At 40.7% G+C, this 16,517-nt stretch overlaps 1 protein-coding gene across 1 annotated transcript in view; it reads right to left on the minus strand.

Moving 5' to 3' along the window:
• LOC124796239 (venom serine carboxypeptidase) overlaps nt 1–15,473 on the minus strand; it is a 132,249-nt gene extending 116,776 nt beyond the window's left edge. The window contains exon 1 of the mRNA XM_047260329.1: nt 15,079–15,473. Coding sequence (XP_047116285.1) covers nt 15,079–15,396 — 318 coding nt within the window. The 5' untranslated portion in view covers nt 15,397–15,473. The remainder of the gene's footprint in view (nt 1–15,078) is intronic.
• Between the last annotated feature and the right edge of the window lie 1,044 nt (nt 15,474–16,517).

The raw sequence follows: 16,517 nt of genomic DNA on the forward strand, positions 1-16,517 counted from the left end.
CAGCAGCACCACCCCCAGCTCCCACAGCACCAACACAGCACACAGCATCTGTTTCCTTACCACCATTCCATGCATTTGATTCTATATGAGAGGAACGATTAGAGTACTGCACATAGTTCAACTCTCACTTCACATCACACTAAAGGTAGGAACTGAGAACCTTATTTTCTCGCAACAACCAGAGTCGCTGTTTACCAGTTAGCCAGCAAATTTTTTTCCACTGCCCACCCTGAAAGTGTTCCTTATAAATGACTAATTGCTGCACTAGACAAACATTATGATGAACAGATTAATGTGACAGCTGCATGTAACAATTTCTTTCATTTACACAGGCAACCAAATCAGACACATGAGCAGTGGGTGCCTGACTTTCAAGGACTTACACGCCATCACAAATTCCAGTGAGAGTGTGGACATTATTATAGTAATGCCATGATTAGGGATGCCATTACTCAAAATGTGTCAGATCCTTGCACAGGCGAACAGATTCTTATTTATCCCGAATCTAGTTTGCAACAGGTTTTGGAATTAATAGAGCATCAAGACTCATATGACAGTGCAGTGGTAGACTGATTCTGCTGCTATTTGTGCAGCTCTGAGTAATGGTACATAGGGTGTGTCTGTAGTTTGCACACCATGGCACACAAAGTATCAGCCAGGGCAGTGACAAACAAAAGCAGTGTACTGGGCAGCAAGCTAGCAGTATTAAATCCTGTCCTCAGAGCTTCATGGCACACAACCATCAGGAGTGCCCCTGCCATGATGCTAAGCGTTATCATTGTGGCAGGCATGGTCACATTCAATCTGTCTGTCTGCAGAAATGCAAGTCCAACAAGGCTCCACATTCTGCAAGGTCTCAGTCAATGAATAAAACTGTCTGAACAGGTCTCAGAAGGCCCAGTGGTACCGCCTGGCCACACTTCATCCTCAGCTGATGGGCATCACTGGATGCAGATAGGGAGGGGCATGGGGTCACCACACAGCACCCCCAACCACTGCGAGTTTTCATGGCCTGAGCCACTATTCCTCAGTCAACTAGCTCCTCAATTGGTTTCACAAGGGCTGGGTGCACCCTAATTACCAACAGCACTCAGCCGATCTGGATGGTCACCCATCCAAGTGCTAGCCAAGCCCGACTGAACTTTCAAGCAACAGATGAACCAGATATTCCCTTATGTAGAAGCAAGTTTTAGTGCTATTTATCTCATCCTACCATTGCCAGCCACGCAATCCAGCAGTCAGCCCAGCCTCTGCAGCACTATAAATTTAATGTGCATGATTTAGTCATTTTCAGAGTTTTCAGCAGACACTGGCACTGGGAATGAGGCATGACCAACAAAACCTTGGGCTGCTCTATATGTTGTGCAAGGTCTCTCAGGGCTGCAGAAGTGCCATCAGAATCAGTTTCATTTGTGTTGACTGCATCACCCTACTGCAGGTTTTTCATCTGCAGATTCAATGCCCAGAATGATGCTGCAGGCTCAGCTGCCTTCACCTCTCTCCCATCCTGCTCTGCTGGCACTAGACAGGAAGCCAATGGATGTTGATGCAGCACCATCACCATCACTACAGTGCCAGCAGCCCCAGCCATAGGAGGTGGGCCTTGCCGGATTCAGGTGGACAACTGTGGACCTTCCATTTGTTGGAAGAAGATGTCCACCCCTGGGTGTGGGTACACACCCTATGGTTGGTTTTTTGACCAAGGTTTCCAGCTATACACAAGACAAATGTTGAGCTGCAGACAGGAGCTCATAACATGAAGCTCTGGGCACTGCTTCGTCAGTGGCACTAGCACCCAGACCACCTCCTCCTCCCCCCCCCCCCCCAATCAATTCCCAAGGCACTGGTGTATGACAATGGCAAGGACTTTGGCATGTGTGTATGTATGTGTGTGTGTGTGTGTGTGTGTGTGTGTGTGTGTGTGTGTGTGTGTGTGTGTGCGCGTGCGGAGGGGGGGGGGGAGAAGGAATGTGGTATTGTGTCAGCTATTGATACCATGCTGCGCAGGTCTACATATAGAAGTTGGCAATAGCCCGTGTCAGTGAACTGCCTGCGGCTGGCTCCTCATCAGCCCACACTGTGAGGGCCACAATGGATCAAACAAAAGGATGCCACAGTAGAGTCTAGTCTGTCAGTTTACTTCTGCCTGCGTAGTCATAAAACCCCATCAATATTTGCCAAGAAAATCTAGCCTGAGAATTACTGAATATCCTTCATCCACATATGGAAAAACTTCCATGCACTGTAAACTTAGTTTTCCAAATAGTAAAATCAAGTACTGTCGTACCCCATGACTCCAAACTAATATTGCCAACCTCTTGCTCACCAGGTTCAGACTGATAATGCGTATCCCCCCCCCTCCCCCCCGTCTACAAGAAACCTTTGTTCTGCACCACTCAATAAGCCCACTGAGCAGCATTCCATCTGTACACTAACTTGTGCAGTATTATGGTCTATTGGGATTGCTTTCTAACGGTCAAAGCATTCTCATTTGATTTTAATGGCCGCTCCTCTCAACAGTACTTCCCATTCTTCCTACTTCAACAATCCAATGCTTGGTGGTTCACTTCCCCACATGAGTAGCACTGGTTGCCTACACTGTTTCTGCATATGGCCCTTATGTCCACACCAGTAACATTTGACCTCTAGAGTGAATACACTGTAATCTACCCACTGCTTCCTGGCAAAATCTCTTCCCTCCAATTGCGCTGCAAACTAAAAGCTGCTGTTAAATCATTAGGGTTCTTAATGTGGACTCTTCATAAGATTTCTTGGGTGTATAAGAAAATGCTTAACACTCTGTATTGTGCTTCTTGTAGTAACACGTTATTGGCCTCCGCATTCTGGGTAGACCTGTCCATGCACTGACTTTGGAATCTTCTCAGAAAATACTTCCACCAGAGCCCAAAAAACCTTTGGCATCGACCACTGGGATGACCAAACAATATCAGCATTACAATGAAATTTGAGAGACTGTTTCACTGCTAATGCAGTAGTTTCATGGTTGGTGGGTATTGTGGAGATCAGTTTACTTATATTGGTTCAGGGAAGATACAAATAGTTTTGTACTATTTTGGCATTTTTCAAAGTTTACATTAATGAGTGTTTTGGGTTTTTCATCTCCAGTGTCAGTTTCAGCAGTACCTCCCATCTAAAACTACCAACTTCCCATGGTGTCTCCCTAGTTACATACCGATTTTTAACTTATTAGTGAATTGTTGCTGGTAGAAAAAACTTAGGTTTTTCTTCCTTGTTTACTATGGTGGTTTATGTGTGTGCGAATCAAAGTGTCCTTCAGGTCTGAAATGCTGCTTGACACTCCCTAGTCCACTCCATGGATGACGATGCAATGGAGCTGCAATATGCACAGCATTTGGCACAAACTTAATGTAATAAGTTAGTATACCCAACACAGCTTAGATTTCTCTGACATTCCTAGGAGCTGGGAGGTCCTGGATGGTGGTAAGTGTGACTGCAAAGGGTGGATACCCTGAGTTGATAACATGTCCCAAATATTTGATCTCACTCTGGAAGAAATAGCAGACTTTGTCTTTATCACACTTTCACCCAGCATCTGACAGCACTTGAAACAATTTCCTGAGACTGGATAGACATTCATCAGAGTACAACCCGGAACTACTATGTTGTCTAAATAGTTCAAACAAGAAGGAACTGTAGCAGTCAACCATGATAAGTAGCATTAAAAAATTGCAGGTGCGAATGCACTGCCAAAGGGCAACTGCAAAAATTTAAATAGCCCCATTTGGGTGTTTATCACAAAAACTCATTGGGACTGAAACTTCCTGCCAGAGAGTCAAATTCTGAAACCTTTCCTTCCGCAGGCAAGTTTTCTACCGACAGTTATCCAAGCATGACTCATGACCCATTCCTACAGCTTTACTTTCACCAGTACCTCATCTCCTACCTTACGAACTTCACTGAAGCTCTCCTGCAAAACTAATAAGACTAGGATTCCTGCAAGTTTTAATCTGCCAGGAAGTTTCATATCAGTCCACACTCCACTCTAGAGTGAAAATTTCCTTCTGGAAGCATTCCCCAGGCTGTGGTTAAGCGATGGTTCCACAATATACTTTCTTCCAGGAGGGCTGGTATTACAAGTTTCGCTGGAGATCTTTTGTGGAGTTTGGGGGGCTTCCACTCTCCTGAGGCAGCCAATGTACAATCTTGTCATTTACCTTGCAAGGAAATAGAAACTTCCTGATAATTTAAAATACTTTACTTTAAGTAAGTAGATAGCCTTGTCAGGAGTTGAATGTTATAAACAAGGAAGATATTTTATTTACTCCTGTTACTAATGCAGTGTCTGGATTTTGATGCTTGAGATTCTTCCCTGGGGTGTGTGCAGCAGTGAGGGAGCAAGTTGTAGATTTCACATCACAAGATCTGTCGAGTCCCCCCCCCCCCCCTCCCCCATCCAATAGGAAACATACCTTGTTTGCAAAGATCATAGATCAAAATGGATCACCATGAATGTGACAGGACTGCTACATTTTAGAATGAATATTTTATTGAATATATTTATAATACACAAGAGAGAATGTGAATAATTCTAGTTAACCATACAGTATCTGAAACTCAATGCACAAAAATGAAACCAAAGTATAAAGAGAATTCACTGATATATATTGCAGCTGATAATGACATAGCATTTTCATAATATTTCCTCCCTCAGGTTCTTAATAGTATTCTATTGAAATGGACATGGCACCCTGACTGACAAATTCCTTGGGCATTAATAGTACGAGGTGTGGCTAGAAAAAAAACCGGACTAGTACTGGTGAAACAATAAAACGAATGCAATAAGGCTGAAAGTTGCGTGGCCTGTCACGTGACTCACGCTCCGCCTACTGCTCGAGTTTCATCTGCCTCCTGCACTCAGTCTGCCCGTAGCGTCTGTTTTAAGTTGTTGACGTTTTGTCTGTGCGTCGGAAAATGTTGAGTGTACAGAAAGAACAGCGTGTTAACATCAAATTTTGTTTCAAACTAGGAAAATCTGCAAGTGAAACGTTTGTAATGTTACAACAAGTGTACGGCGATGATTGTTTATCGCGAACACAAGTCTTTGAGTGGTTTAAACGATTTAAAGATGGCCGCAAAGACACCAGTGATGACACTCGCACTGGCAGACCATTGTCAGCAAAAACTGATGCAAACATTGAAAAAATCGGTAAACTTGTTCGACAAGATCGCCGTTTAACAATCAGAGCAGTGTCTGAGTTAACAGGAGTTGACAAGGAACAAGTTTACCGATTTTTTCAATGTTTGCATCAGTTTTTGCTGACAATGGTCTGCCAGTGCGAGTGTCATCACTGGTGTCTTCGCGGCCATCTTTAAATCGTTTAAACCACTCAAACACTTGTGTTCGCGATAAAAAATCATCGCCGTACACTTGTTGTAACATTACAAACGTTTCACTTGCAGATTTTCCTAGTTTGAAACAAAATTTGATGTTAACACGCTGTTCTTTCTGTACACTCAACATTTTCCGACGCACAGACAAAACGTCAACTACTTAAAACAGACGCCACGGGCAGACTGAGTGCAGGAGGCAGATGAAACTCGAGCAGTAGGCGGAGCGAGAGTCACGTGACAGGCCACGCAACTTTCAGCCTTATTGCATTCGTTTTATTGTTTCACCAGTACTAGTCCGGTTTTTTTCTAGCCACACCTCGTATGACCCAGGAACCGAACTTTTGGTGCTCCAAACAAACAGTTCAGTAGGCTAATGACTGAACCATTTGAACGAAAGCGAGTTAAGATTTCCCATTAGTGATCCAGATGCTTCATTTTGGAGCAGATGTCCAAATCATGTGTAACTTTGTCCATCAGGCACTGGAAGGTTTGCACAGCGTTGTATAATTTTCCTGCACTCATACCACATTCTGATTGCTTACAGCCCATATTTTCACCTGGTACCAGTAAGTGCAACTATTATTTTTTCAGCATACTCTGCAACTGCACCATTTAATGGACATACCTATGTTTCAGCATCTTGAAACGCATACAGCCCACAGGGTACCACTCTAAACACCATCTGGTATTATTGTTACTGAAGTTAACCCAAACAGTAATTCTGTACTGTTAAGTATGACTCGAGTACACTGTACATAGAAGTTTTTTGTTAACATAATATGCAATCTGTTTCACAATAGGTATTAAGGTGACTGATTTTGACACATACTGTGTACATGTTGTCTCCATTGGAGCTCATTGTCAACTGTAATTTCCAAAAATTTTATAGAGAAAACATCTTCCAGTCTTGTTTCATCCAAACATATATCAATGTGATCTTTCTTTTCTCTTTCATGAACACTGTGAACATTGTCTTTTTTAGATTTATAATTAAGTCATTCTGTATGAGCCACTGTACTGTGTTATTTGTTGACATAAATGTACCTCTTTCTAGTGATTCCAGATTTTCTCCTGTATTCACTAATGTTGTGTCATCAGTATACAGTATTTTTTGATCCTTCTCAATTACTTCAATATTGTTTATAAATTGGTTTAACAGAGGTGGGCTAAGTACAGATCCTGGAGGTACACTGTACATAATATACCTGATCTCAAATATGCATCCAGTTTATGCTGCCTCATACTGTTCAGTTTTGCTGATGTGTGATTTTATCCATTGCACTGCATGTCCATGTTTTCAGTTAGCATGGTATGGGTGGCTGTGTCAAAAGTTTTGGACAAATCCAGAAACATAACGGATACAGTGTTTCTTTTGTCTAATGAATCTACAACAGGTTCTACTAGGCTTGAGATGACAGTTTCTGTGAATTTCCAGTTTTGTAAGCCATGCTGTGCTGGAATCAGAATATTATGTTTCTCTAGGAATGTGATCTTACAATACATTGTATTCATCTCTAGCATATTTGAGTTGCCACAGATTAAAGATATTGGTCTGTAGTTTCCTTGTCATCTGTCATTTCTTATACGTTGGTACTACTATGCTTATTTTTAATTTTTTCTGCAAATATGTGTCCTCTAAATGAGCAGATTCCTATATCCAAAAGAGGTTCTATTATTTCTTCATTTGCTTGCTTTGTTAAATAATTTAAAATAATGGAAACTACAGGTTGGAACATCAACAATATTAGGAAAAGGATAGACTGCTACTCACTGTAAAGATGACACACTGAGTTGCAGACAGGCACAATGAAACAACGTTGAGACATTTAGCTTTCAACCAACCCCTTCTTCAGAGGAAAAAAAAAAATCACACACACATAGATACATGCAAGCACACTTCACACACAAGACTGCCATCTCCGGCAACTCGGACTGTCAAGTATTATGTTGAATTAAAGTAGCAATCTGGAGTGGGGCACGGAATGGATAGCAGGGTATTTGTGGGGGGAGAGAAGAACATTGTCTGGCAGAGTGTGCAGGGACTAGATGGAGGCATAACAAAATGCTAGTCGCATTGTGGGGAGGCTATGAGGCAGGGAGGTAGAGGTGGGGGGGGGGGGGGTAATGGGGAGCAGAAAAGGAGAGGAAGGGGAAAGACAGGTGGATGCATTGCCAGAGAGTGGCAAGCACTGAATGTGAGGGGTCATGAATAGGGATTAGGTGACAGGATAGAGAGGTGGGAACTGTTGGATGGAGGGGGTGGGGATAGTAGGTTACTGTAGGGTGTGGCTGGGATAATTTTGGGATGGTGAATGTGTTTTAAGGATAACACCCACCTGTGCAGTTCAGAAAAACTGGTGCTAGAGGAGAGGATCCAGAGGGCCTGTATTCTGAAGCTGCCATTGAAATCAAGCATGCTATTTTCAGTTGCATATTATGCCAAAGAATGGTCTACCATGCTCTTGGGCACAGTTTGGCAGTGTTGAAAAGGGGTGCACTAGAGTGTTGTGGAGGCTGGGAGGGCAAAGGAACACTGGCTTAAGACGGGTGGGAAGGATCTTGGGTGGATGTCCCTCACTTCAGGGCATGATAAGTAATCTAAGCCCTGGTATTCCTCCCTCTTCCCTGCCTCACTCCAGATAGTTACTTTCGTTGAACATGACAGATGTATTTTGATCAGAGCTTCTGGAGATGGTGGTCAGGTGCATGTGAAGTATCAATGTGTGTGTGTGTGTGTGTGTGTGTGTGTGTGTGTGTGTGTGTGTGTGTGTGTGTGTGTGTTTGAAGAAAGCTTTGGCCGAAAGCTAAATGCATAACAGTCTTTTCGGTGTGCCTCTCTGCAACTCAATATGTCATCATTATACAGCGTAGCAGTCTAGCCTTTTCCTAATATTGTAGTTATTAAATACTCTGATATTTCATCGTTTACTTCAGACTTTTTGGATTTTAATTCCTGCACTATTTTTATGAGTTCTGTTTTTGTTCCTGTTTCCAGACACATTGAGTGGGATGGTTGCCCAAATGTTCTAGGATGCATTAACTCCTGATGATATATTTCCTCCTCTAAATTTTGTAGAGCACATATAAAACTGTTGTTTAATAAATTAGCATTTTGGTTCCATCTGTAACTACATTTTTCTCATTTATCAACAAGTTAAAAAAATTTCTGTTATAACACTCTTTCGACTGCATCTTTCAGTATTCATTGTGTGCCATGCTCTTTTACTTATGTGGTCAGAATTTGCTATGGCTGTTTATTGAGTTGGTTTTTGCTTCTCTTATTTATTTCCTGTACTGCTTCTAATGCTGTTTATGTGTCTCCATGTTCCCTGTTGTTCACGTTCTTACCCCCTAATCCTGAATTCACTTATTTATTTGGTAACCCATTGGTTACTGTGACCCTGGTGTTTCTGACAGGTAATTTTGGTGAAGACTTCATGAAAATGAAGCATTAGTGTGTTAGAAATGCATCATACTTCTCATTTGTTCTTTATGCTTGCATCGTTTCAGACCAGTCTTCTTTCCTCAGTGTTATTTTACAAATGTTCATTGACTTCTCTTGACTTGTTTTACATCTGTTTAGGAGCTCCTATTTTTGTAGATACAAAACATTAACCCATGATGATTAGAAGTTACTACTTGCAGAACTTTTCCTTTGCATTCACTATTTTTAATATTAGTGATAGTCTGACTGATCAGTCACTCTCGTAGGTATATTTATTATTTTCATATTACACTGTAATAACGTTTCTTTTAATTCTTGTTTTGGTTTTGAATCTTTACCAATATCTATGTTGTGGTTTCCACATATTGCAACCCCTTTCATTTTAAACTTCAGTATTAATTTTGCTATTTTTTCAGAAATGTTGCAGTCATACCCCATTTACTAGACTTACTCACTCTGAATGATCGTTCCTGTCATATCCCTGAACACCAACCATTCCTCCTGGAAAACCCTGCATAGTGTCCCTCCTAAGGGTCGCTGGGCATATTTTCTCTCTGGTGTTTTGACAGATACCTGCAATGCCATTTTTGCAATGTGTTGCTGGAGACAACTCAAAAAATAAAAATACTGCATTTCATGTTTGTGTGTTGTCCAGCACTGATGGAAAGCATCTGTTTCCCATTACAAAGCAAATGATTTCTAAAGTTGTAATTTTGTGTGTTCATTTGATAGAGAGGCCCCAGATTAGTCTAGTGTGATATTTGATCTGTCAATTATTAAAAGTGGCAGTAAACCACTAAGAATAACCAGTACTCCAGCTACAACTGAACTGTTCTGTTGCACAGCAGTAGCCAAAGAGATACAAGTACACACTGAGAAGTTGTGGCAAGTAATTTAGTGCTCCTTGTGCTGCAAAGCAGCACTATTATGAGCCATATTTTTTGGAGCCAATTTGTTGTTCTGAAAACTGAATAGTATGTGTGTGAACATTAAAGATAAGCTACTGCCAAATTTCTTTTTGAAATCACACCTAATATTTATGCAGTATACAACAGCATGAACAAAGACAATGAAACTACAAATATATGTTATTTCAAATGAGTACTATTAAAAATATTACTGGTAGTGATTTTGTACATTTATGTTGAGAAACTGCACAGATAGAACTTCCCTGGGTTTAACATTACGTGAATTTGTTATTTTACCCGAGGTTTTGTAATTTCCTTATGCGCTACATGTACCATACCCCTTTGTTTTGACTTCCGTAATCATTGCAGGGATTATTCTATTTGCTCAACTCTGGTTGCTGTGTTGTGTCTCCATGGTATCCTGTCTCTTAGTCAATAGCAGTCAGTGCGGGCCAGGATGGTGATGTCGCTGCCAAAGTTCTTAGAGTTTTACTGTCCTTGTTAATACATATCTATAAGACGAATTTTCCGCTGGACTAATTTGGAAATGGTCTACCAAATTGGCACCTAAATTCTGCTTTAAAAATAATTTTCTTCATAATGGGAAACAAATAAGATGCTTTCCTTCAGCAATGAACATCACATGAAAAATATGATGAGCATATTTGTTTGGGCTTACTAGCTACACAGCAAAAATGACCTTGCAAATATCTACTGAAACACTGGACAAAATGCACCTGACAACTCTTAGGAGGGTCACCATAAATACTGGGTGCTCGGAAATTTGCGTTACAAACTTCTAGGACTTTTAGAGGGTACTGAGTACATGATATTTTGAATATGAGCCCATGTCCAGAAACATCATCCAACAACACTACAGAACACCATAGTTGTAGGCGCTGGTGCCTATAAATGTATGTATATACAGGGTGATTCCATGATGATGATAAGCTTTCGAGGATTATGGAGAAGGAACTTGAGATAAGGCTCCCTGCACCAGAAATGAACGAGTCTAAAGTTATAAGCGAAGATCGTTCTGATACCTTTGACAGTAGACTACATGTAGCGGTACTGTTGTTGCTAAGATTGTAGGATAGGCAACTTTAAGAGGTGGTAGCATGGACCAAAACAATAGAAAAAAGCTTAGTAAATATGGTCTACAACATATTCGTTAAAAGCTGTGAGCACTTGTTTAATAGAGGAGATGTATTTTCTCACTAGCGAAGATGAACAAGTGCTCATAGCTCCTCAGGTACGCACTTTAGAGCCGATGTTTACCAGACATTCTTTTCTTGTTTTGGTCCATACTACCACTTCTGACAGTTGCCTACCCTACAATTTCGAAACAACAGTACCAGTACACGTATTCCACTGTCTCACGTATCAGTGATTTTTGCTTGTAAATTTCGACTCTTTCTTTTCTGGACTAGGGGCCCTCACCTCCAATTGATATATTTATCCTTCTCCATCATCCGAGAAAGTATGTAATATTATCACAAAATCACACTGTATGTACATACATTTACAGGCGCCAGCACCTAGAGCTTTGACGCTCTGCAGCGTTGTTGGGTGACGTTTCCGGACGTGGGTTCCCTTTCTGCAGCGTCACTAGATAACGTTGTTGTCCATAGGTTCCTCTTCAAAATATTACCGGTATCTCCTTTCTCCCATCTACACGTCCTAGAGGTTTATAACGGGAGTTTCCGAACGCCCTGTATAACCGATTTATTAGATATGATTAGCAGCGCTATAAACATTGTTTTCTAATGGGGCACATTATATACTTTAAAGTTTCATCGTTGGACAATCGTAAAGAACTGGAAAAAGACTTTGAAAAAAATTCTATTTTGTGTAATGAATGGCAGCTCACTCTAATTGTGGATAAATGTAAGGCAACGCCTGTAACAAAGAGGAAGAACGCTATGTATCTGAGTGGTGAACATCTTGGGCACGTCACACCGTACGAGTATTTAGGAAGAATATAAAATGGGACAAAGTGAAATCAGTATCAGGGAAGAATGTGTTGGAAACATTATGGGAAAGTGTATCTGTAAAGTTGGTCGCATACAAAACGCTACTGCGACAAATTCTAGAGTAATGTTCCAGTGCATGGAATCTTTATCAAGTAGGCATGACAGCAGGCGTCGAACGAATTCAAAGACGCGCCACTAGGGTCTTGCAGGTCGATATAGCTCACACGCGTATGTACAGAAACGCTCGTAAAACTTAAATGGGAGTCCCTGTAAGAAAGACGACGTAATTATCTCGAAATCCTGCAGGTCACATTTAGAGAAATTGTATTCTAAGATGACTGTGCGACCATTGTTCTGCTACCAACGTACATTTTGCGTAGGGGTCATGAGAAATAGATGAGAATCTAGAACGCGTTCCAATGCATGTACAGTCAGTATGCGAACAGAATCCATAGATACATTAAAAATGGATATATGTACATACGTTTGTATGTCCCACATCTCCTCCTAAACTACTGGACCAATTTCAGCCAAACTTGGTATACATATCCCTTACTGTCATGCAACAATCGCTGTCGTGTCAAAAATGCGATGCGTGAAAAAAAGGCGCACCATGCTTCACGTTTAAATTACTTCTGTGCTACTAACTGTTCGCAAACAAATTTCGTAGACAGTATCCACATAAGCTGCTAAATGTACCTACAAAATTATATCATGTTAACAAATGGCTCTGAGCACTATGGGACTTAACTTCTGAGGGCATCAGTCCCCTAGAACTTAGAACTACTTAAACCTAACTAACCTAAGGACATCACACACATCCATGCCTGAGGCAGGATTCGAACCTGCGACCGTAGCTAATGTTAACACATATAGCTCGGGAGATATGACGACCTAAACATTGAGACGCGTGAAACGCTGCCGCATAGTGCATTAAGTTTTAATACATTTATTCTCTACTATTACGACACTCCTACAGTCGAGCCAGCTTAAGGAAATTCCTGACACCTAACAACGCTTTTGACCGCTTTCAGCTGGGAAGCGTAGACGGCTATAGGCAAAACAATAGCCGTCTATAGACGTAAGAAGAGGCGTTGCCATAGAGACGTTTACAAAATCACAGAGTAGACACGCGAAGGAGCTGTACTTGCACAATATACAAATTTCTCTGAAAGACTGTTTCATAATTTCAAAGGTGCTTTCCACGAACACATGGAAATGAATTTTTTTGCTATTACACTACAAAAACAGTTAATTTTCCGTTTTTAATAAAAATTTGGCAAATTGAATACTCAGGCAAGCCGCGTTTGTCAGCTAGTGGGAAACAAAATTGCCCCATGCACTGTACAGTGGCTTGCGGACTATTTATGTAGATGTAGAATCCCTTAGGAATCCCCACCCAACAATGCCATATAGCTTTCTTTTTTCTAACGATGTTGCATAGCTTTCCATATCTAGGTCACGCAACGAGCACATTTCTCATTGAAAGCCAGACCAATATCACGCTGACAATTTACTGGTCTGAAAATTGACACGCATTTCATCATGAAAATATCTGACTGACTAAACACGGATTTTCTCGCAACTACCTCTGGATGCGGGTATGTGTCACAAACGCATTAAAATGGGTCAAAACTATTTAGGCCAGTAGCCTATTTTCAGGAATAACATCGAGAAATCCCTCGGACAAATATATAGCAGGAATCATTATCTTGCTCACTTTTAAACATAAAAATATATTTAAACATAAAAATATAAAACTATGCTCATGCAACCACTTTTCATTCAAACAATAAAACTAATAATTCACACTCAAAGACAAGCTACGCTGTTTCTTTAGCCACTGGTAAAAACCCATCACCTGTGTAGCGGTACATGATAATTAGCATAGATTAACAGAGTTACGCGAGAGACGCTTACTTCTAGAATTCGTATATTTTTGCAATGTCGGTATTGGTAGCTCAGAAGTAATACCTGAAGGTAGCCGTTGTTATCAATTTTAGCAGCTTGATGCACTAATGTACGATGTAGTTGGGAAATGTAACGCTCATACGTTTGAAATTTTACATTCGTATACTGAAAATTACTGCATGGATTACTAACTATTTAGAAATGGGAAAATCGCCTACGGTGAAAGTTACTAAAATTTTGCCGGACGGAGTGGCCGTGCGGTTCTAGGCGCTACAGTCTGGAACCGCGAGACCGCTGCGGTCGCAGGTTCGAATCCTGCCTCGGGCATGGATGTGTGTGATGTCCTTAGGTTAGTTAGGTTTAAGTAGTTCTAAGTTCTAGGGGACTGATGACCTCAGCAGTTAAGTCCCATAGTGCTCAGAGCCATTTGAACTAAAATTTTACCAACCAATTATTTTTTCCCTCACCACAGAAGTTTAAAATAATGAAGTTTCAATTTGCACTCTAATACGAAAGGCATAATTCTCCAACTCACTCGGAAGGAAGAGCATTTAGAGTTTTGTCTCAGCGACGTCAAGAGGCAAGTTCGAGCCGTTCCAAATTTAAAAAGCTTCCCTGCAGATGAAACAAGCCTACACAAAGAAAACCGAAGACATGAACAGTTTCATCCTTATGCAAGCCAGTGTGCTGACTGTCGTGGCATTTCGATCGTTCTACGCCTCTAGGTAATTCCCCTAATCGATAAAGTTTTTTAAAAAGTAGATCTAGACAACGATAAGTCTTTCGTTTCAGCTGGAAAGGATCTACTAGTCTGGAAGGTTTAAATCAAGTGAATGAACGTAAAAATAATTACAGGAGGCAATTGTGTTACAGCCATATTATAAAATCCCACGAATTTTTTTAAAACTGATCCAGCTTAGCACTGGAACACAGGCTCACAGCACAAAACCTATGTTGTACTAAAATAAAGTTTTGCGGAACACGGTAACGTGTTTCGTTTAGTTTATACAGAGTATAATGTTTCACAAAGTACCCACGCTAAATAAATTAAAATGTTTATAACGAATTTAATTTACAAAATGAAAAACGTGTCCTGTTCAATGATACGACATACGGCACCCACCATAATAGGGCCGGTTAGTATCATACTGTTTACTATGTTACTCTGTTTTTAAAGGCTTATTCCGTTTCCGAGCTATTCAAATCACCACAAAAATAATTCACAGTTTCAAAATGTAAATGTAAGCTAAGTGGAAAAAAACAGCGCCAAATTAAAAATAGCGTAAAAACACAATAATACTTTCAGTCAATACAGTCACGTTCGGTAATGAAAGAACATCCCAACATTTTTCATGACATTTTTGTCACGATATTTAAACTGGAACTAACAAATCTTACATCAGGTCATGTTACTTCTAACAATATCACTTTCTTCACACTGCTACTTAGATGTGGCTGTGTTACTTACCTCAGCAGGGAAGAACCAGAAGAAAAGATTGGAGTTGAACGTTTTGTTGACCGTTAAATAACCGGAATAACTCTTGACTCTATGGCAATTTTCGGCGCATCCTTCGTTAATGCCTACGCCTACTAAAGCAAGCCGCTGTGCCTCCTTTATTCTTCCTTCTTCAATGAGCGGGGTGAGAAAAAGTGGTTCTCCTGGATCCCCCTCAACCGGGCGAGTTAGAATTCGCGGATAAACATTGAAAAGAGAGTCTACATGAAATGCACAAAAACTAACTAAAACGAAACAGATGCCATAAACAACTTCCTGCGTCCGTGCCATAGTACCACCACCGACGAACGCACTGTTACTCCTGTTACGACGCTTTACAAGTACCTCGGCATGACACAGCTAACAGCTGACAGGCAATATCGACTCTGCGCCCAAGTAGTAGCTCCACATCTTCAGTGCTGCCAACACATCGTGCGGTAAAACAAAAACCACTAGCAATTCACAAGAGTTCAAGGGGTGCGTGCTGATAGTTGACTCAAATAATGTCTTGCTACACACATGTTACAGAGTAGCATGATATAGCTACACTTGAGCAGAAACATGGCATTTATTTCAACAATTCTAACATATGGTGTCAAAATCGCCGTGAGGTTTGAATGCTGCAACAGATAACCACACGCTCAGGTCATGTAATATTGTGTTAGCTTCTTTCTCTTTTGTTAATTACTTTTTCTTTTAAAAGATTAATAAAAGAATAAAACACAAATCGGTATTTTTCTGCCTTCTTTCCCAAAGTTCTTCATCCAGAATGTTATTCCCTTAGTTGCTCTCTCCATTGTGAAATTGGCAGTGCTCTATATGTCAACGCATACGTTCTTTATGTGTTCTGTATAATAAGTGATATCACTGTTCGGATTATTACACACGTTGAAACTGCTTTACTGAGCATAATACAGCGGTACTTCAAATAGGCAATGGAATCATTCGGTTTTCGCTCTGAGCACTAAGAAGAGGAGCAGTCCAAGGAAACAGTTGGCCAAACTCTAGTAACAATGGATCTATTAAAGTGGCTAAAAGTAACTGATATACATCGCCGAACATAAGTGAAATCAAAGAATGAGAAACAGACTGATGCACAACAGGTTAAAAGTTTAGGGCAAAATAAAGGACATGATGACCTCGGCGGCGTATGTCGCCTTCTGTGTCTACTAAAGCAGTTCTGTCGTAAGATCTCAACTGCAATCCTCAAAAATTCTGTAGGGAATCAGATAATGTTTTAGTGAAGCTCCTACTCATGGTGATAATAACTTACCCAGTTATCCTACCAAAAAACAATAAACGGCCGCAATGTATTTCTAGATGAATACGTAAACTGTCATAACATGTACGAAATATTGATCCTGGCATGCAATTAAAAATTTAGGTGAACGTCTAGCTGGCCGATATGGCAG

The sequence above is a fragment of the Schistocerca piceifrons genome, chromosome 4 (assembly GCF_021461385.2).
Source record: "Schistocerca piceifrons isolate TAMUIC-IGC-003096 chromosome 4, iqSchPice1.1, whole genome shotgun sequence".
Classification (NCBI taxonomy): Eukaryota; Metazoa; Arthropoda; class Insecta; order Orthoptera; family Acrididae; genus Schistocerca; species Schistocerca piceifrons.